General features: G+C 37.6%; 1 protein-coding gene across 3 annotated transcripts in view; it reads right to left on the reverse strand.

The window, feature by feature from the left end:
* GRIA3 (glutamate ionotropic receptor AMPA type subunit 3) overlaps nt 1-22625 on the reverse strand; it is a 254308-nt gene that overhangs the window by 69412 nt on the left and 162271 nt on the right. For all 3 annotated transcript variants that reach the window (XR_013998000.1, XM_081125665.1, XM_081125666.1), the window contains exons 6-10: nt 10892-11053; nt 6778-6945; nt 2204-2308; nt 1569-1676; nt 178-384 (exon numbers count right to left, since the gene is read on the reverse strand). Coding sequence is in view for 2 of the 3 variants with exons in the window: in XM_081125665.1 (XP_080981791.1) it covers nt 178-384; nt 1569-1676; nt 2204-2308; nt 6778-6945; nt 10892-11053 (750 nt within the window). In the remaining variant the exon portion in view is untranslated. The remainder of the gene's footprint in view (nt 1-177; nt 385-1568; nt 1677-2203; nt 2309-6777; nt 6946-10891; nt 11054-22625) is intronic.

Below are 22625 nucleotides of genomic sequence, written 5' to 3' on the forward strand. Positions count from 1 at the left end.
AAAGGATACTATTGATGAGCTCCTTTTACAGAATTCAACTGTAGAAGAAAACCATTTTTTTACAGACCATATGAAAACTATATAATTGGATACATATTACACTTGAAAATTAAATCCTTTATCTTTGTTAATTGGAAAGCATAGAAGTAAATGAAAATAGAGTTGAAAAGGACTTACCCCATAGACAAGTTCCCCAACCATGCCATTCCATATTTTAGTCTCTGGATCCCTTGCACCATATTTCCCATCAGCCACAATGGATAATTTGTACTTGATCCTTACATGTTTGGCTATTTCATAGGCTAAGTCTACACAATAGCCTTCATATCGCTCATTTCCTTCCAGTTGCTCATGGTTCTTCTTATACATTACATATGGTGATTCCTTTGGGACCAGAAGGAAGGTCAAAAGATTACTCCTATACATTTTTCTAAGAGATGATAAATGTAATCATGAAGCCCCCACCATAGTTATTGCACTTTGGTGTGTAAAAAGAGCCTTTAAAATTTTTTGCTCAATAAGCAGAAGAGCCTCAACCAACTATTCAGTGTGCTACATATTCCTTGGAGTCCTTAACTAATGATTTAAGGAAGTAGAGAAAGATTTAAGTTATTTTTGAGAGTTTGAAAGAGGTACTGGTTTCTACCTGTAAATTCTTTGATTTAGTCAAACTGGGCTGAGGTATTTCCCTTAGTTACATGAAGTTGAACCACCTTTGATTTCTTGGGATTTACCATTGCAGGAACCACAGCCAGCCCAGGCAAGCCTTAGGGAAGAACTGTGATATTTGTGAGGTCAGGGTCTGTGGCTTATCCATTTTTATATCCTCAGAACCTAGTACAGTACCTAGGACTAAGTGAGTATTTGATATATATGTTTAAATGAAAGGTGAACTCCAGCCAAGTCTCTATTCAATTCATCACAACTTCAGACCTAGTGGCATACTCATTTTTAACCCAGGTCTGTACTTTATATAGAAAAATATACCAGGTTTTAGAAAAATATTTTAAAACTAAATGAGAAACTATATCACCTTTTAATAGTTCTTTGAATTCTTCAGAAAAGCTTTACATGATGAATATTGCCTTGAGATGGTCTTATGACATAGGTAAGAGATTATTATTATTATACCCATTGGATAAATTTTAAAAAGTACAACCTGAGGCTCATAGAAGTTGTAACTTGTACAATTAAGTACAATTTTACTAGTTTACCAGTGTTAGACTGGACAGTATATTAGAACCCTAATCTACTTTCCTCCACACAATGCAGCTTGCCCCACAATGAAGAATTAGATTTTAAGTCCAGATGAAGCATTGGTCCTATAGTGGAAGGAGGGGGTAAAGAGGAGAATAATATCTGAAACTGATCCAAATTTGTATTATTTTTCTTTTTAAAATGACATTCACTTCATCATAATGTCAAGATACTTTGAGAGGTTCCTATACTGACCTGTTGGAAGTTTTCACTGCTTGAACTTGAGGTCTTTCCTACTGGCTGAATAATGCTTTTCAGAAAGCAGAAGTCTTGATGTACAGAAAGCCCACCTACCTTCTGTCCATACTTACCAGAATGGTAGTCACCACTATGGTCCGGTTCTCTGAGGATGCACTGTCATTGCTGATTTGGTGATCTGAGAAAGGCACAAACCTTTCATACTCATTCCAATAGCCAGCCTAGAAAGAACAGACATTTGGCTTGGTTGCCCATTTTTTCTCAAAAATTACGCCATGAAATTCAAGTGCTGTAGAATGAAACTTTTTTTTAGTTGCTTTGATACTATTTTAACTAGCTATTTATTAATAATAAGAAAGGAGCAAAAGGGAGGCCAGGCATTATAAGCATGTTATTTGTCTAAAATTGTATGTACCTTGGTAGCCTCTGTTCAACTAAAAATATGCTGTAAAATTTGTGACTCCTTCCCTTTATTATAAGAAGCTGTTAATAACTCTGAGTCTACCATTTATAGGGCCAGACTCAGAGGGAACTATTCCTTTTAAACTGTGTAGATGGAACACTGATTACAAAACAACTGTGCATCATATCTATACTATTTGCTGAATGGAAAGGCAGAAATGATGTGTGTGAATTTGCTTTGTGTGTTTCCTAAGACCTGTTTTTTTTTTTTGTTTGTTTGTTTTGCATCTGGGTGCTGTCACCTTTTGAAAGACTTTTTCTTTGCATATCTGTTTTGGTTACTTACTTTTCTGGAGCCAGTCACTTTCATTTCATACACATCGATAGTATAATTTGTCCTACGTCCATAAGTGTCAAATTGGATGTTTCCAGTCATTCCTTGTACTTGCACCTGGTAGAAAGGAAAATGTAAAATTTTAAAGTGGCACTGCATTATTGCCTTCTAGGTCTCTGGGATGAGGTCTGCTGACAGATCTTGGAATCTTGGAGAACTTTTATCTTGAATCATTGAGCTATATATCCACCAAATCATGTCTATACACAGCTTCGTTTTCTCCCCAGCATTTTCTAGATATACCTTTTAATTATGAAACTTTGAGTGGGTGTGATAGGCAATTACCTATATGATACAGTGGGGACCCTATCACTACTTTTTCAGGGGCCTGAAATTTCCACCATTAATCTCTTCTTAAGGGAGTAGTCTGAAGAGTAGTCTTAACTATAAATTCCTTTGGGGCTATGACTGTGTCTTATCTTAGTAGTCCCAATAAACTAGTTTCAGTAACATGGGCTCTGGAGCTGCTGAATTCATATCCTAGCTTCACCGCTTACTAACTGTATGACCTTGGGTATGTTCCTTAATACATTTGTACCTCAATGTCCTAATCTGTAAAATGTAAAATCCTAGAAGTACCTATCCCTTCAAGTTGTTGGGAGAATTAAATAAGTTATACATATGTAATGTTTAGGACAGTGTCTGACATGTAGTGAGCATTGCAATACATGTTAAGTATATTAACAATAATTATTAAAGTGAATTTAGTTCCATTTCTTGAGAGGGTTACACATTTACCAGCTACCATAGTAACAGGGTGAGTTTTTCCTCATATTTAACTTATGCCCAGCTATAGACAGGTAGCAGAGAGCTAGGCCACAGAAGGATAATCTTTATATTGATGAGATTTATTAAGTCTAAGGAATCAGGAGTATGGAGTACTAGATAAGAAAGCTAGAGATACTGGAATAGCCTGCAGACTATTTGGGATGCAAATGCAGATTCATGTGTGCCACAATTTTTCCTGGGTCTGGGCCCAGTGTTATGAACTAACTAATAACAGGCCATCTCTGCTGGGTGGAGAGATTTCCCTACCTACTTTACAGTTCAGGGATACTACCTGAAAGAGCCTCTATAAATATGTCAATATTGTTATACTCTTGAATCACTCATTTGGTGAGTAAGGGCTGAAGAACTTGCTTCAAAGAAAAATAATATGTCTCATCTTCCTAGGAAGAAAAAAATGGAATACTTTTTCATCACTTATTTGTTTTAAGTGACAAGCTGTTAAGAAAGTCAGAAGTAGTAATGGGCTTATGCTGCAGAAGGGAAAATAGGTGGCAAATCTATTTTAGGGAGCATAGCTTTATTATTAGGGAGCATAGTTTTACAGTGAAGAGGGCTTGTTCACTACCAATGGAAAGCTGGAATTCTTGTTGAAGGAGAAATGCTCCAATGTGACTTCCTGAAGCCAAGGTGATTGTACAACTGACCCAACAAACCTAAGCACTATTGTCACCTTAGGCTTGCAGAGAAGGTGATGCCACCCTTCTAGTAAAAGAAAAGGCCCTTTGTTGAGATAGAAATTGCTTATGTAGTAGAATGAATCTGGTGCATTCTGTGATGCATGCATGGTTCTTTACAGTCTATTTTGAACATTGAATTCTAGGAGAGGATATAGGCAGGGCAGAGACACTGGCATAAGAACTTATGAAGTAAATTCTTCATTACTGAAAATAGCCAAGGTTTCAAACCTCATTAAAAATTGTATATTTCTAGCCCTAGCCAGTTTGGTTCAGTGGTTAGAGCGTAGACCTGCGGACTAAAGGGTCCCGGGTTCGATTTCCACCAAGGGCACATACCTTGGTTGCAAGCTCGATCCCAGACTCTATTCAAGATGGAGTGCAGGAGGCAACCAATTGATGTATCTCTCTCACATTGATTTTCTCTCTGTGTGTGTCTCTTCCTCTCTCTCTCTCTCTCCCTTCCACTCTCTCTGAAAAACAATGAAAAAATATCCTCAGGTGAGGATTAAAAAAATTTGTATATTTCTAAAGGTCTAACCTAATTAAACATGATATACAAATTTGATAACAGTCTAGGTATGTCCAAGAGATTCCAGACCCCATGATTAAAACTTTTGGTGAGCAGAAGTAGAATTGGACTCCCACTTAGAAAGAAGTCTTTTTTTAAGGATGTGAATGTGACAGTTTCTCATCATCCTAGTTGGGATCCTTTCTTTAATTCTCCCTGCCCCTACCTCAGTCTACATTAGATACTTCTCTGCTGGGTTCCCATTGCAACCTCTGTAGGACTTAACAATAACATTTTAATCATCTATGTATTTCCATCTCCCCTACTACGTTGGGAAAATCTCAAGATGAGAGACATTCTGTTTCTGTGTTCTCAACTCTAATGGGATAGAGTAATTGCTTGATAAATGTTTACTGAACAAGTAGACAAGTCTCAATGACTTAACATTGTGACATATTTCAGTAGATTGGGCTAAGGCTGATCTTTTCACTATGTCAATTGTGATGAGAATGATTACCCAATTTGCAAGTGGGTTTAAGCTCTTTAAAAGCATTTGTTTACACATTAACTATTTAAATGTGAGCTCCCCTCATCTTATTTCATGTTTGCATACTAACTTGGAGCTTGATACATAGTTGTTGGTGCTCAATAAATATTTACTGAATGGTGTGCTTATTTATTCATTAAAACAGGCCCCTTAGGTACCTCTATTAGGCAGTGCTTTTGTTGGCCAGATTTCTGTGAAGGAAGAGACTGGTTTATTGAGCAACAACTATGTGCTAGTCAAATGAGGGATACTTCTACATCACACATTCTCACTTTAATGAACTCAAATTAAACGAAATTTCTTTTAACATAGTAAAACCTTTAGTATTTCAGATCCTCCTCCCTTGAAGTTGCTCTGAATAGTGGAGTTTTACTGAGCATTTATCATGAGGGATCATCTACTGTTGAAAAATGTTGATACTTTCCAGTCTCTAGAGTAATAGGAAGAGGTTGGCCTGTAGAGAGACCATCAAAGAGAGCCAGCTACACAAATTCTTTTGATTGAGTGTTTGATCATTAAGGCCTGGGAGAAAGTTTACTTACCTGGCTTATAGCTTGAGCTTTATCAGTGAGTTACACATGTAGAGATTATTTGTGCAATAGTATAATTAATCTTTATTTCTAGTAAAATTAATTTCTTGCTGTTCACTCTGGTAGCCTGTTTTCTATTTGGGGAATATAGTTGTTTGTATCATGAGTAGGGAGTCAATTGGAGATGCTGGAACTTGCCCCTTGAGGTTTTGTTGCTGAAAACTCCTTTTGATTCACTCTGAGTGAGTTTTATATTTCACTCATCATTATGTTTCACCTGACAATACAAATCTTGTAACTGCTATGAAGGTTGAATTTAATTAACTGCTCTTCAAAATTGTACAGTGCTACCTCCATAAAGTGACACTTAGGGCATTTGTTAGGGAACTGACATAATGACATAAAAATCTGCATGATGAAAGAATGAGTCATATCTCTTTCTTGGAGAGAGACACAAGGGCTACTAACCCCTTTTGATTGAATGCTTCCAACTTGGCAAACTTAAGGCAGCAGTAAGAGAGCCAACTACACAAAATGATGTATGTTATGAGGCTATTACAAATTCTTCGTTGCTGGATTGTGCACAGAATTATCTTACCATTGCCTATCTCTTTGCTAATTTGGATGTCCCAAACATCAGGATAATTAAATAAGTAGAAATAAGAGAGTCTTGTGCTCTCAAAGGCTCATTTTAATGCATGCAGGCACATGTAACATAAAGCAAAATATTCAGAAAAGAGTTCTTACTTGGAAAACTGCAATCAATGGGTGATGCTGCTCCTTGTGTAAATAATGGAATCTGTTCAAAGGACACTGCTTGAAGCCTTAAATGACTTACCCTGTACATACTGAAAACAAGTGATCTATTTGACTGTCTATCCATTGATTCTTTGTACTTTTCTTTAGGCTTTTTCTTTGGGACATTGGGGAAAGCCTCTTAAGTAGGCCTAGAAATGGATCATGTTCCTGCGTTTCACCATGTAGAATAGTATAAAGGTTCTTTTTGGCAACAGAAATGCTATCACACTGACTTAGTTCCAAAGTCCATCCAGGCTAAAAATTTGTCTGGTGAGCCAGAGGATGCTGTTGTTCTTTGTAATGTGTAACTTGAAGGTAGGAACTTTATATAAAATATCTCAATACCCCTCAGTAATGTATTTCTGGAAAGTCTGAATTTTTCTGAAGTCATTTGCATAACTTTTGATGGTACTGAGTTTGATTTTCTACCTGTGGTGTAGCACAGAACTAAATATTCATTTGTCCTAAATTTGCCATTTTTCAAGCTTCAAGGAAGAAACTTCTAGTTTTAAATTTCTAGATTTTGATGAACAAATATCCATGCTTATCTTTCAGCACCATCTGACATTTTATAAACTCTGATCCTATTTCTTATAGTATGTATTTTCTCAAGATTGATGTCTCATTTTTTGTGTCTTCATAAGGTCTCCCACCCTATAATCCATTGTGGTCATTACCATTTTCAGAGCTCTCTCGATATCAATTCCTTGACTCCAGGGCACAGCAGGATTTGCTAAGCAGTCTCCAGCACTGCCTCTCCGGGACACATCCACTCGCTGCCTCCTTAGATAGCGGAAAGCTTCTGCTATGACCAATATTGCATCGTGTGTCAGTGCAGATGTATACTGAAAAGGATGTATAGAAAACAAGATACCATGACAAATGATGCCCTCAAAACTGACTTGTTCCTTGTCATTTTCATTCATCTCTACCTCTTGCTCTACAAAATCACCCTCTTAATAATTTGAATCAAGAGGTCTCTCTGGACAAGGCTGACTTTGATTCATTTTAGAATAATGCTTCTTACCTCATGTGTGCAGATGTTAAGATTACTAAGATCATATGGCTCAAGGGAATCTCTCTCTTGCTCTCAATACTGTGTTTCATACTAAGTGACTACTAAAAAGGTCAGATCCTTTATAAAGAAAGAAAAACATATGAAGTTAAAGGATGGCATATGTAGAATGGAGAGGAAACAGCATATCCTAAAGGGAGACTGGGTTATTGCTGTTTCTAATAGAAAATTCAGATCTGGTGTTTACTTAGGGGAAAATGGAAATAGCTAAGTTAGACAGCTTGAAATTAATTTGGAGGGAAACATTAATCATTTCTGTCTGGACCACATTTCTGGTGAACTAGGACCTCTGGTCAGCAATAAATCAGTTTTTGTTTCCAGGGGGGAGCAAAACCTAAAGCTGGTTTTTGATTGTAGAAAATTACAATCGTTACTGAGTTTTAAATATGAAATCATTGATAATTTACAGGCAATAATTCATGATGCTACCTCTTTCAGGCAAGAACACTTCCTTTCTATTCCTTGGATATATTGGTATGCATCTACTAGAGTTGAGGCCAGTTACTTAAAACAAGGAATTAGATTATCTGCAATTTGACATGGTGGATGCCTTTTTACTAAATGAATCAATGTTTAATTAAAATAAGCTGGCCCATGTTTTGTAGGGGGTGACAAATACTGGGGGAATATAGAATTCTGTTGCTTTTTTAAAAAAAATGAAGCAAAATGTTCTAGGGGGAGTTGTCTTATATACACTATGTCTAAATACAATTGGGAGTGAATACATTGTCATCTTTACAATTACCAATTTACTTTTCTGACTTTTTTCATGTCACTGTTCTTTCAGAAGCAAATCATCAAGTATGACTATAACAGAGGGCATATGTTTTTTTCATGAAAAAAAGATCTTTGTGTCTGCTCATTCTAGCACTACATAAAGCCAACATGGTGGTGGTTTTTCTCCAGCTGCCTTTCCAAGCCATTCCAGAAGAGCTATTTAATACTCTATTATTTCAGCTTCTACTTACCAATGTGTGAGCATGTAAAAAGAGCTCCCAAAGGAAACATTCATAAAATATAGAATAAATTAAGCATCAGGATTTTAATCTCTAAACAATTTTATTTCCTAATAAAAAATAGTGTACATAATTTTTTAAAGTGGGCTTTTGTTTAATTGATATAGAGAAAGGTTTCTGAATGACCAGTCCTAAGCAAAAGTAATCTGAGAGTTGTAACCATGTATTTAAATATTCCATTTTCTTAAGGCTTATAAGTAAAACCCTTCAGATAACTTAACAGTTCCTTTCATCAGGTTTGGATAACTTTACATTATACATACCAAGAGTTATCAGTGAATAATCCAGAGCTGAGATTGTCTTCCTTCTCTTTTGTACAACCTCTAGAACTTCTGAAGAGGCATAAACTATTCTGTAGTAGCCTTTTCATATGTTTACCCTAGTCCACTTTTTGTGCCTAACACAATGCCTGACATATTGTAGGTAACCCCTAAAATATTGAATAAATAAAAATTTCTTCTCTACCTGATAAAACTAAGAATGGCAAAGCTGTGTATAGGCTGCTTATAAATTTGTATAAGCTCACCTAAATGTAGTGGATAGATTTAGTACATAGAAAAGATTTGAATCATCAGGGAAATGCAAATGAAAACCACAATGAAGTATCACTTCATACCTATTAGAATGTCTATTATAAAAAAGACAAGAAATAACAAGTGTTGGCAAGGATGTGGAGAAAAGGGAACCCTTGTGTACTCTTGGTGGGAATGTAAATTGGTACAGCCACTATGAAAAACAGTATTGAGTGTCCTCAAGAAATTAAAAATAGAACTACCATATGAACCAGCAATTCCACTTCCAGGTATTTATCTGAAAGAAATGAAATCATTATTTTGAAAAGATATCTGCACTCCCATATTAATTGCAGAAATATTTACAATAGTCAAGACATGGAAATAACCTAAGTGTTTATCAGTAGATGAACAGATAAAGATGTGGTACATATATAAAATGGAATATTATTGAGCTATGAAAAAAGGAAATCCTGCCATTTGCAACAACATGGATGCACCTTGAGGACCTGTGCTAAGTGAAATAACTCAGACAAAAGACAAATACTGTGTAATCTCAGTAATATGTGGAATCTAAAAAAACCCTGAACTCATAAAAACACAAAACAGATTGGTGGTTGCCAGAGGTGGAGGTGGGAAGTGGATGAGGAAAATTGGTGGAAGTGGTCCATGGGTACAAGCTTCCAGTTATAAGATAAATAAGTCCTGGGGGTGTAATGCATGGCATGGTGACTGTACTGTATTGTATTTTTGAAAGTTGCTAAGAAAGTAATTTTAAAAGTTCCCATCATAAGAAAAAAATTGTAACTCTGGTGGTAATGGATGTTAACTAAACTTAAGGGGTTGGTAATAATTTTATAATATACACATATATCAAATCATTATGCTGTACACCTAAAACTAATATGTTATATGTCAATTATATCTCAACAAAAAATAAAAACTAATCATCTTTATAAAAAAGATTGACTACAAAGGATTCATTGTAGGAATTGTGACCATGTTAACTGAAACATTTGAGAACACCTGATTTGACACATGATTTGGCATGTATACTATAACCACTATAGCACAGAATACCACTTAATTAGTGAGTGGTTTAAATGAATAAAAAATTACGTTTAACTTCAACTACATAAAGTAAGATCCTACATGTATTATGATCTGATGTGACCCATTCAGGGTGGACCTGCCTGGATGGTATAGAATGTCTCTCTTTCCTGGTCTATATCCCTATTGTTCTCCCTTACTCTTTTCTTGTTAGGGGGTATGTGAGGATGGGTATCTTGAAACCATGAAGAAGGAAATATGTCCCTCCCCCTTTCCTTTTTTAGAGAAGGGTCTTCAATATACTTTGACCCCTTGTCTTGATCACAGGACTCCCACAGCCATGGTACATGTACACTTTCACTATATCAAGAAAGAAGAACTTAAAGTTAGTTTCATACTTGAATCAATGCACCGAGGAAATGGTTACTTAAAAAATGCATTTGAAGGATCCTTTGTGTAACTTGAATAACTTTCCTTTAATTTAGCTGTTTTAATTTCTGATTTTTAAATAATAGAATTTCTAGCTATAGGGGAACACATATGAAAAATGTGCACTTTAAGCATGACTTTTTACTTTAATATTCTTATCTTGATTTCACGAAAATGAGCAACTCAGGTAACCTAATTATTTTTAAAGATACTTTTTTTTGCAGGCAGGAAAACATTTCTGTTCAATATATGTATAGACAACACATACTCTGTATTAGAGCCTAATTCACTTGGGTGTGCTGAAATTCATGAAACTTATTAACACAAAACAATCATATAAATAATGTAAAATCTAATTTTCTGTTTCAGACTATCAATCTTCCTTAGCTGTTCCCACTGCTCCTACCACTTGTCCGACTCAGGTTCTTCTAATATTTTAAACTGTTAGCATATTATAAATGAAATTCATTACAAAATCATGTTAACATTCCCCAACACTGGGTTTTAAAAAGACCTCCTTCTCAATCACTTTTTTATTTAGGAGTTTAGTTTTCAAATGCAGCAGCATGACCTGTGGTTGTGTTTTAGCATCCTTAAAACACTTTTGAGGGAAGACCACTTGATCACAGGATGGCTGTAAATGTATAAAGACCACACTGAGATGCTTTGAAAAGCTGGCCTAAGGTGTCTACATGCCATGGAACATTACCTTTAGTGGTGCATTCTTGGCTTCAGGGAATTCCCTTTCATCCAGCCTCACCCAGCGCTGTATGAACTGCTGAACCATAGGATTTTCATTGTTGACGATCTGGAATCCTGTAATGTTTGCTCCCCCATGCATGACTCTTTCTAGCAAAATATCGGTAAAACCCTAGAGAGATTGAAAGAGAATCATGATGTAGCAGGTCGTGAGCTTTTATGTACAGTATCTGTTGATTAGTGTGAAGGGGGAAATGAAAGTTCCTTCTCTAGGATCAGTCTTTAACAATGAAGAAAACCCTGGACACAATGTTATATGTCAACTATATCTCAGTAAAAATGACGACAACAAAAAACAAACAGAAAACTCTGGATATGGACTAATTCTTAGGGCACTATGTCCCTATTTAGTGTAGTTGTGCTAAGGACAAACATAGGTGCCAACTTCAAGAAATGTTTTGATTTGTCTCATTTACCTGTATGCTTAGTGTTTCTTCATTGAATACAAATATAATGCTTCATGTAACTAGACAATATTGAAAACATTTGACCCCAACTAGAGGAATAAAAAATTTCCTTCGATTTAACATGCCAAACACAGAAGATTGCTTTAGATTCTAACGATGAGTACTTTCAACATTTGTGACATAGAAATGCCAAAGAGAGAAACTGATAGTTTGGTTGCAAATGATGGTACAAACCCCAGGGTATGTCTCACACGTGTCTATAAATGAGTCTTGACATTTACTTCATAGCATCCACCATTTTCTTCTTCTCTTGCTCTGGCTATAGTCTGGTGTCTCTGCCTCCTCAGCCTCCTCATGGAATATCTTCAGGTTCACACCAAGTCATCTCCATTTGGGCACCACCATTTCCACTGGGCATTGCTATCTTCTAGGACACCTCTCCCAGAAATTTCACTATTTTTGCTGGATACCTGTTCCTTTCTAGTTGCTGCTAACGCATTTGTGTCCTCAATGGGTTGAAGCCAATGTTTACATTCATAAAGAAATGAGGAGAATTCTTCCTCCCTTCTTTAGATTCTCCTCCCCAATATTTTAGTATAAGATTTTCAAACATACAGAAAAATTGAAAGAATAGTACAGTGAAGACCCGTATAGTTACTACTCATATGTTACAATTAGTATTTTTCTATTTATCTATCAATCCATTTCATGTTTTGAATGTGTTTCAAAGTAAATTGAAGACATTACTTCACAGCAAAAGACTTCTGCATGCTGGTCATTAGCTAGAATTAAATGTTTGCAATTTTCTTCCTTCCCCCCTTCCTCCCTTCCTTCCTCCCTCCCTCCCTCCCTCCCTCCCTCCTTCCTCCCTTCCTTCCTTTGTCTCTTCCTTGCCTTCTTTCTTCTATTTTGAGGTAAAATTTACATTCAACAAAATGCACACATATTTTTTTCTTTATTTTCAGTTACAGTGGATATATATACAGTGTAACTAATATACAGAAGCCCCCCTCTTGTGTGCTTCTCTAGTCACCACCCCTACCCCCACTTCTTTTAATTTTAAATTTCTTTAACATAAGAAACAAGGTAGTCTTAGAAACCATTTTAGTGAAACAGCTTTTTCAGTTATTACTCACAGCCCCCTTCTTCCTTTTACAAGTGGGATATGAGTCAATGGAGACTGGACAAAGAGCCAAATATTTTGCATCACTGAGAGTTATGCCTCCTTTCACATAATTACAAAGTATTTTTATTTTTTTAAAATTTTTATTAAAAAAAATATCTTTATTGATTTCAGACAGAGGAAAGGAGAGAGAGAGAGAGAGAGATAGAAACATCAATTATGAGAGAGTCATTCATCAAGCCCACAACCTGGGCATGTGCCCTGACCAGGAATCGAACCCCGATCGCTTGGATCCTAGGTCGATGCTCAACCGCTGACCCATGCCTGGCCGGGCTATTTTTATTTTTTATAAAACTCCCCATATTAATTTTTATTTATTTATTCATAATTTATTTTTAAAAAATAATCTGACTCTGGGGATGGGGCCCAGAGATTTGTGTTTTTATTATTTATTTATTTAAAATATATCTTTATTGATTTCAGACAGAGGAAGAGAGAGGGAGAAAGAGAGATAGAAACATCAGTGATGAGAGAGTTGTCCTTGATCGGCTGCCTCCTGCATACCCCTGATTGGGGATTGAGGCTGCAACCCAGGTATGTGCTGCGACTGGGAATCGAACCATGACCTCCTGGATCCTAGATTGATGCTCAACTGCTGAGCCACGCCCAGCCAGGTAACTTTTTTTTTTATTGTTCAAAATATTACCAACATCCCTTTTTCTCCCCATTGACCCCTTCCTCCCCGCCCCCCCCCCCCCCCCAGTCCCTCACCACACCACTGTTCTGTGTCCTTGGGTTAAGCATATATGCATATAAATTCTTTGGTTAATCTCCTCCCCCAACCCTCCCTCCTTTCCTCTGAGATTTGTCAGTCTGATCCATGCTTCCATGTCACTGAATCTATTCTGTTCATCAGTTTATTAAGTTCTTTAGATTCCACATATAAGTGAGATCATGTGATGTTTGTCTTTCTCTGCCTGGCTTATTCTGCTTAGCATAATACTCTCCAGGTTCATCCATACTTCCCAAAGGGTACGAGATCCTTCGTCTTTATATCTGTGTAGTATTCCATGGTGTAAATGTCCCACAGCTTTTTTATCCACTCATCTACTGATGGGCACTTGAGCTGTTTCCAGATCTTAGCTATTGCAAATTGTGCTGCTGTGAACATAGGGGTGCATGTATTCTTTCTAATTAGTGTTTCAGGATTCTTAGGATATATTACTAGAAGTGAGACCGCTGGGTCTTTTTTAAAATTAACACTAACTTATTAGGATGAGTTTTCTTCCAAAGGCTTCCTTCATGAAAGAAACTAAGACTCAGTGTTTTCTCCCATTTTCTTCCCCTGCACTGTAATCAGTAGAGAAGCTTGCTTGCATATAAAACCTACCAGAGGATCCTGTGGGGGCTTAAGCCTATAACCCAACTCCCCACTCCCATTCTCTAAACATATATACAAATAAAGAGTCAAGGACAAAACTTTAACAAATGGCTTTAATTCATTTACTGTACCAAATCATATTTGTCAATTAACAAGTATTACATAAGAACACTGACCAACTTCCCATCCTCCTTCTGTTGGGGGTAAAGAGAGGGATCTCTGGTACTTTCCCATGTCTTAAGAGCTTGGGCTAGAAAAGTAGAGATCCTTTCCTTGAAAGAAAGGGGTTAAGAATGCTTCTGCCACCATCCTGGTCTCCAAGGTCAATACCACAGCATGTACTAGGATGCACTATCTCTTGTGCCCCTCACACTTTGATAAGCATCACACTCCTATTTACCTAATAGAGCATGTTAAAATGACAATGGAGAATTAACAAAAGGGAGGCAGGGAGAAAATGTCCCAGAAATCTCACATCTGCCTTTAGGTGTTAAGAACCAGCACTCTGTCTTTCCAGAAAGATTTTCCCTTACTGCCCTTTTCTTGGTAGGGTTACTAAAAGGAAGAGTCCAACTCAAATTTACCTTACCAATCACCTCTACTTACTCCCAGGAAGCTTCACTCTACCACATAGACCCCACATATTCCTACTTGGGTGTCTTCCTCTCTAACAAATATATTGTAATTTGGAAATATCTTCACAGGCATGCTCTGCACTCATCTCTACCACACATCAACCACTCTACTGAGTATCTAGAAGTTTTTCAGTCAACCCATATTTTATGACAAATATAGCTGGAAATGAGTTCTGGCACACAGATTAGAATTGACCTGGCTGTTCTTGGAGGTTGAAATGTGGCCATAGCAGCACAAATCAAGCCAGGAGAAGATCACCTCAGACTGTTCTCCTGGCAAGCAAGACCTACACAACACCAACTCCTACTGACTGCCCTGAAGGCTTATCTGTCCATATGGGCAGAAAGCACTAACACAGCCTCATGGACAAAATGGAGAGAGCAGAAGCGTAGCAGAGAAAGAAAGGAGGTAACACGTATGTCAGAGGAAGACCCATTTGTGAACATTTTGCTTGTTTGTAATCTAATCAGATTTTTGGCTTGAATGTTGCCCTGGTGCCCAGCATTTAGATGCAGCAAACCACAAGCCTCAAGGTTGAGATAATCAAGGCTGTATTATTCCCTAAACCCTCTGAAAAGACACTAATGCAGCAAAGCTGACCAAGAAACATTAAGGAAGTAGAAGGGGAAGAGAGAAAAGAGGGAAACAGTAGAAAGGGGGATATAGGAAAAGCTGTTCCTGCTAACAGGCAGGAGTTGGTTAACTCTTGATCATCCTTCTGTTTCTGATACCTTGAAAAATAATTTTAGTTTTGTATCAAATATTGCTAAATTCCACAGTTCAAGTGGCCACTGACAGCTCCCAATATTGTAAAAAAATTAAAATTGCTAGATTTCCCTTTTTGAATTGGCAACACACCAAACTCAAATTTGGATGTAAATGCTAAGTAGCTCTAAATCCTCTGTAAAAAACTAATGTAAAAGGAACAACCACAAAACACATAAAATAGGCAGACAAATAAAATAAAAGGGTGAAGAACAACAGGAGAAGGGAGTTAAGACAGAGTTGTTGGCAGTGGAACAGAAGTTGTCTGCCTCTTAGTCTCCTTTCCACCTCTGTTCTATTGCTTTAAAACATGTTTTGTTTTCTTTCACATATTGCTATATTCTGTTGTAGCTGTGGACAAGCATAGTGCATAACATTTTGAAAGTTGAAGCCTGACTCTTCCTAAAACCTCAGTAAAAACACTAATTCATCAGAGCTGACGAATAGGTAAATGATGATAAGAGCAATTTTTTGGGAAAAGGACAAATGGTAGGCAGCGTTGTATTAGGGGCAGAGGCCTGGCTCTCCTCCTCTGATCCTTGTATTTTAAATCATTATTCTTGCTCATATTATATTCCCTCAAAAATCCCTTCTTCTTCATGTATCTGTTCTTTAAATTAATGACACTTTAGGCCTGCTGAGTCACTGGGTGAGGTCCAAGTACCTGTATTTTTATACACTCATCAGGTGACTTTGAAGCACAAGTGGGTTTGATTATTTTCCTAGCTTCCTAGTTGGTACTCCTTCCAGCTCTTTACTTCTCCAGTTTATTCTTCACACAGTAAATTTACCTTCCTAAAACAGCAGTTAGTGCACAATACTCCTTTCCTAAAATTATTGCAAAGATTTTCTACTTTTTCTACAGTCATATTAACAGCTGGAAATCTTGAGCTGGCCTTCAAGATTTCCATTTTATGTTATGTTCTGCTCCCCTGGCCTCATCCACACCATTTCTTTCTATAGACCTCATGCACTAATCACATCATGCCCTGTTTAACCTTGGCGTGGCTCCTTTGTCTAGAAAGGGCTCCTACTTCATTCATCACTTACAGCTCTGGCTATCTCTATTGAAATTTCATTCTTCCAGAATAATTCATTTAGTAAAATAATGATGAAAAACATCAATATCAAGTTTATTACTGTAATCTCTATCAGGTAGTAAGAGGGCCAATGTGTGCTTCTCTTTGTGCCCCAATTATTACACAGGCTCTTGCATATTGTTGACTCTTAAGAGCTTTTGTCCTTCTTTATTATAGCATGCCTTCCCATGCCTTCTGTGTAATAAGTATGTGTATATGCCACAATACCATTCCTAAATGACTCCAAGATTCCAAATCCCCTACTGTACTAAGTGAAATTTCTGTTGAGCCCATTTTATTTTTTATAGTGATTTTAATAACTAGAAGTGATGATCAGATACTCTATGATTTTTGTGTGCTTAGACTAGACTTATCAAATTCTAGTGCTCCTTACATTTCACCAACTCTCTTTGGTTGCAATTGTTTTTTAAGCTAACTGCCACAGTGGTATCTTTTCCTTTGCTTGGCTCTGTAAACTGTGTGTAGAGGGAGAGATTAAAAGAGATGAGAGACAAAGAATTTACATGCATATATGCATCACCATGAACACAGACAATAGTGTGCTGAAGGCCTGGTGGGGGGAAGGGGCAGGAGCTGGGTGGAGGGGGTCAAGAGGGGAAAAAGGGAGACATCTATAATACTTTCAACAATAAAGATAAATTTTTAAAAAAGTAGAAAAAAAAGAGATAAGAGAAGACAAATATTGCAGACAATCCTACTGCTCACACGTAGGGTAATTTGAAACTCTTTCTCTATTTTGTTCATTATTTTAATTTGTTCATTAGATTCCACATATGAGTGAGATCATGTGATATTTGTCTTTCTCTGACTGGTTTATTTTGCTTAGCATGATACATTCCAGGTTCCTCCATGCTGTCTCAAAGGATAAGAGATAGACCCAGAGGCATAGAAGTATGGAACGGACTGACAAATCTCAGAGGGAAGGAAGGGGTCGGTGGGTGGGGAGAGATTAACCAAATAATTTATATGCATATGTGCATGACCCATGGACAAAGACAATAGTGTGGTGAAGGCCTGGGGGTGTGCATGCATATGCGGTGGAAGGGGTCAATGGGGAAAAAGGGGAGACATATGTAATATTTTCAACAATAAAGATAAAGTAAAAAAAAAAGAAACTACTTTCTCACTTTCTATGTTCTAAGTGCACTTGACTATTTGCCTCTGTGCAACAGTAGTAATATTTGTTGGACATATGGATATAATCTCCAGAATTTATTCCTTTGAGAGGGAAACTACTCATTTGGATTTGTAAGTTCTGCTATAACTCATCAGTTGTATCACTTTGCAACCACATCACATCTGTTTGTTTGATCCAGTGTACTATTGCCCACATCTGAATGCAACTGTATGAAACCAACCATCACCTTTGTGCTTAAGCCATTCACACAGGACCTTGTAAGCTACCTTTGATTAGCTCTCCACGCCCACCTTTTACACAGACATTGGTTGCACAACTGGCATCCGGTGTTTACAGATTGTCCCTGATTTGAGAACAGCCACACAACCCAGTCTTCCAAAGATTCAGATGACTTTAGTATTATCATATCACCTTTGATTTATACACACTGCAAATCAGTTTCCTTCTGGAAGTGTGAATAATTGAGAGTTGGAAATAAGCATATTCAAGGCTTACTTTTACAGTATTTATTTTAAAGATATTATGTGGAGATTTCCTTCATATAATACTATTATTAGGGTACATTTTGTATACAGCGAGGAAAACACACAAGATACGTTGAGTGACTTTCATTGAGTTGATGGTAGATTATGGGTAAGAAATGGGAAAGGTGGTTTGCCTATATGAAAGATAAAAGTAGTAGAATGAGGGCTGGATGGCTGCCAAGGACAAGTAACTATCTTACTATTTGAATGAAGCCTGGCTTTGCCTTTAGTGCCATTTGAATGGTTCATTTGGGCCATGCTTTGATAGGGAAATACATGGTAATTGTGGTGACTCAAGTTATCAAGTTGCTAATGAGAGACACAAATCTTTTTCTAGAAGCAGGTTCATCCTCCTGAGAAGGGATAATATGTAGGGTTGAAGATTGCACCATATAAATTAGTACTTGATTACAAGTTGCTTGTATTATTCACTCACTGCTTTATTCTCTAATCCAATCAACAAATATACTTTCAAACCTCTGAAGTGCTATCTGTTGGTATAATGGTGAGCCATATCAAACTTGGTCCCTGAACTCATGGCACTTTAGTCCTTGAGAGTTATTTGTACAAATAATTACAAGTTGACATAGTGCTATTGGTGGGAAAAATAGCCACTAATTTCTTTTTTTAAAATTAACAACTATACTGAGGTTTAATTTAAATACCATAAGATCCATCTATTTGACACTGATTTAAAGCAAAAATCAAACCATGCTCCTGCTCTGCTTGAAATTCTTTAATAGCTTTCTGTTGCTGTTGAACAAAGCTAAAACCCCTTAAGCAGGCTTACTGCAGCCTTACACAATCTGGATCTTGTCACTCACTCTACTCTAGTCAAAATTGCCTTCTGAAAGTTCAGAGAAGGTATCAAGCTCTTCTTTTGCCTCAGGACCTTGGCACATACTGTTTCCTATGCATTGCATGAACTTTCCCTGTTACTTCATCTAACTGGATCTTTCTTGACATTCAGATCATTGTTTCAAAGTCACCTTTTCTGAAAGGCCTTCTCTGGCCAAGCTATGCAGAGTACTCTGCCCACACTCTGCCATCTCTTCATTCCGTCACAGCACCTGTTCTATTTCCATGCTAATTATCATAAGCTGTGCAAGTTTGTTCTGTCCAATATGATTATAAGGTTCTTAAGGACATCTTCTGTCTTTCTTGCAGTAGAGTGGACAAGATATTGGGCATACAAATGGTATAGAGAAAATATAACTTACTATGAAGACCTTTAGAGCAGTATTGCCCAAAGTGTGTGTGGAATGGTGCTGGTCTGCTGTTTGTTTCCAGTCTGAGATGATATAAGGAAAGAAACTGAGCTTATAAGCCTTTATAGCAATTTGACAGGGTAATATTATGGCTGTTGAATCTAATACTAAAAAATGGGCTTATATTTTGTATATCTTGTTTTACTTATTTTATTTTTTAGTAATTTATTTTTGTTACACTTTTATTGGTCTGTGAAGATCTGGGGAAAAACTTGGCTTTTCTTCACAGATATTTTGAGAAGCACTGTTTTAGAAAATATGTTTGGGGGGTCTGGGGGAAGCAGAATTCTTTCAACTCATCTTGTTAGAATATTGGGTAGGAAGTGATTTTCCTTATTGATTTCAGGGTAAGGGAGGGAGGGAGAGAGAGAGAGAGAGAGAGAGAGAGAGAGAGAGAGAGAGATGACTTTAAGAGAGGCATTTTTCGACAGGGAGAATGAGTCTCAAAGTCGAGTACTTTAAGCTGACAATCGCCTGTGGTTTTCTCAATGCATGGTAGAAAGTTGGACCCCAGGCCAGTCCCCACTCCTCATTCCCTTTGTGTTCTACGGTATCCTATTTCCATTTGAGAAGAAAGTGACTCCTGTTACCAGAAAGGTTGTGTATCCAGGGGAGGTGACTGGCCTCCTGGCATTTTGGACTGGTGGGAGTTTTTCCCTTCAAGCCCACCTCCTTTGCCTGTGAGGTCAGGCTCCAGCCCAATGAGCTCTGTGTTTACATGCCATCTGCTGAAGTGTCAGTGGTTACAACATGTGGATTTGAGCATTTGAATTTTTATTTAGAACACTAAATATGGAAAAACAAAGGGAGGGAAAGAGTAGGAAACAGAACAAGAAGACCGGGACAAGGAAGGGAGCAGAAGGGAACAATCATTATTGGCAAGCAAAACATGACTCAATCTTATTCAAACTTGTTTTCTCTCTAAACAAAGTGGGCTTTTCTCTGTTTCAAGTACTTCTCAAGATTTCAGAGTTCACTTCTTCAGGCTTACATTACTCCTGGATGCCTCTTTTGGGTTCTATTTTATGAAAAAAATGTTTCTGTTTTAGTAAAAATTTGGAAAAATTAGATGTAATCTAGTACTCCCCCCATCATTATTTCCTGGCAAACTAATATGAATGAGGCAGATGGGGTGGGAAAGAGAAAAAAGACAGCAAGAGAAATAAGAGGGATAAGAGACAGGGGAGAGGGTGTGTGTGTGTGTGTGTGTGTGTGTGTGTGTGTGTATGAGAGAGAGAGAGAGAGAGAGAGAGAGAGAGAGAGAGAGAGAGAGAGAGAGAGAGAGAAAGAGAAAGAGAAAGAGAAACATCAGTGTGAGAGAGCCACAACGATTGGTTGCTTCCTGCATGAACCTGCAACCCAGGTACGTGCCCTTGACCAGGAATTGAACCCGCTATTCTTCTGTGCATAGGCCAGCGTTCTAAATGTTGAACCACACCAGCCAGGACTACATTGACTAAGTTTTTGAACCTGGATGCCTACTTTAGCCTCATTCTTAGAAATGGCATCTGTAAAATCACAGAATTGATGGGATAGTATCTTTTTCTAATACACACTTAATATAAATTCAAAACCAATTAGTTTAGGAAGTTTTGCTATGTACTACCTAAAATCATCTCATGTACAAATAGCAGGCTTTGGGAAATAGTGATCTGCTCTAACTCTCCATTTTACAGATTAAGAAACAGCTTCAGAGAGGTTTGATTTATTACAAGGCTAGTTAGATGAATTCTTGGGGTTGAAACCTGGTTCTTAGCTCCTAGGCTAGTGCCTTTTTCATTATGCCTACGGTTGATATAGGGTTCTGTGCACTATTATTGATATATATGAAATAATTAAATCACAATACATAGCATGCATGGCAATGCAGTGTCAAGGATCCTGATCCAAGACCTTACCATGAAAGAAAGAGGTTGCTTGAGTGACAAATCTATAAATGTTGGTTACCTCTGGTATTTTGAGTAGAGAAACATTACCACCTTAGAGGGAGTCCTGGAAGAGAAAACAACAATTAATTATGGAACCACCCGTAAGAAGAAGTGATATCACCAACTGATACAGAATTTGTAAGAGACTTACTTGCTCTATTGGGATGTCCACTTCTGGCCTGACCAGATAACATCTCTGGCCTGTGCTCCTGATGCAATCTTGTGTTTCTTCCAAGGATTTCAACAATTTAAAACTTTCGGCAGCTGTTATCCACTATGAAATGCACACCCTGGCATGTGAAACCCTTTTTTGAAGCATTCATGAACTATCCAAGTCTTCTCACTTTAGGATTGCTACCAGGGAAGGTCCATGTAAAAGCACATAGAAGTCTTTGCCAGATCCATGGAGCTCATTATCAAAGGGGACACTTGAGGCAATGCTGCAGGGGATTCCAGAAAGCTTAGGTAAGCAGTGTGACTGTTTTTGACTTTGCATTTGTAGAAGCAGGCAGTGGTTCTGTGCTGTTGTTACATGAAGACTCAGATTAGAATTTGTTCCCCTGTATATATGTCCTTTGCTTTCATCCAGCTGGCTCATCTTGAATGGCCAGATGGCTCTCTTGAAAGGAAACATCTTCTTAGTTCCACTTACCCTTATTTGACCATCTAAATAGTTTTGGTTTGCTGTGTGTATGTGTACATGTGTCTTTGGTGGAGAGATTTGGAGTATTTTTAATTTGCTTTAAAAATCTGAAAACCATGGAAGGGATAATCTGTCTCATCAGAGATTAGCAAACGTTCCTATCTCTAGTGCCCATATGCAATGTGATATAGAATACAGGACTTGTGGAAACACAAGGCTGTGTTCAAATGAACAGAAGGGCACTAGAGGAAGAGAAAGGATGGCAACTCAAAGCATGGTGATGAGTTCATGTTTTAATTATCCAGGCTGACATGATACTATACATTACATCCTTTTTCAAGGAACAAACTTTGCTTATTCTTGTAGTAGACATCCTCCCAAGGTTTCATAATTCTCAGTTCTGTGTTCAACATTCAGTTTATCATTCTTTTCCCCAACCTTGTCCTAGTGATTCTCTCTTGTAGTTCTCTCACCACACAGGGTTACATTTCTGTCACATCTGGGTCTCAAAGTTGATACCAGAATTCACCTGAAGGATTGTCAGTAGAATTAGGGAGGCCTAGTCAGAAGTATAGAATGGGAAAAGTCTTTATAGATCATCTGGTCATCTTAAGCCAACTGAAACAGCCGTTGATGTGCATGACTCAGATCTCCCTTTAAGACAGAACGTGCCTTGAAGAGTTGAGTTAGATCACAGCCTCCAGCTTCAGGTGCCGTCAGGCTCTGCCTCAGCTTTCAAGTGGGAGGTTTGTGCTTCCTGGGCAGCTGCCA

This window comes from Miniopterus schreibersii (assembly GCF_964146895.1).
Source record: "Miniopterus schreibersii genome assembly, chromosome: X".
NCBI classification, from domain to species: Eukaryota; Metazoa; Chordata; class Mammalia; order Chiroptera; family Miniopteridae; genus Miniopterus; species Miniopterus schreibersii.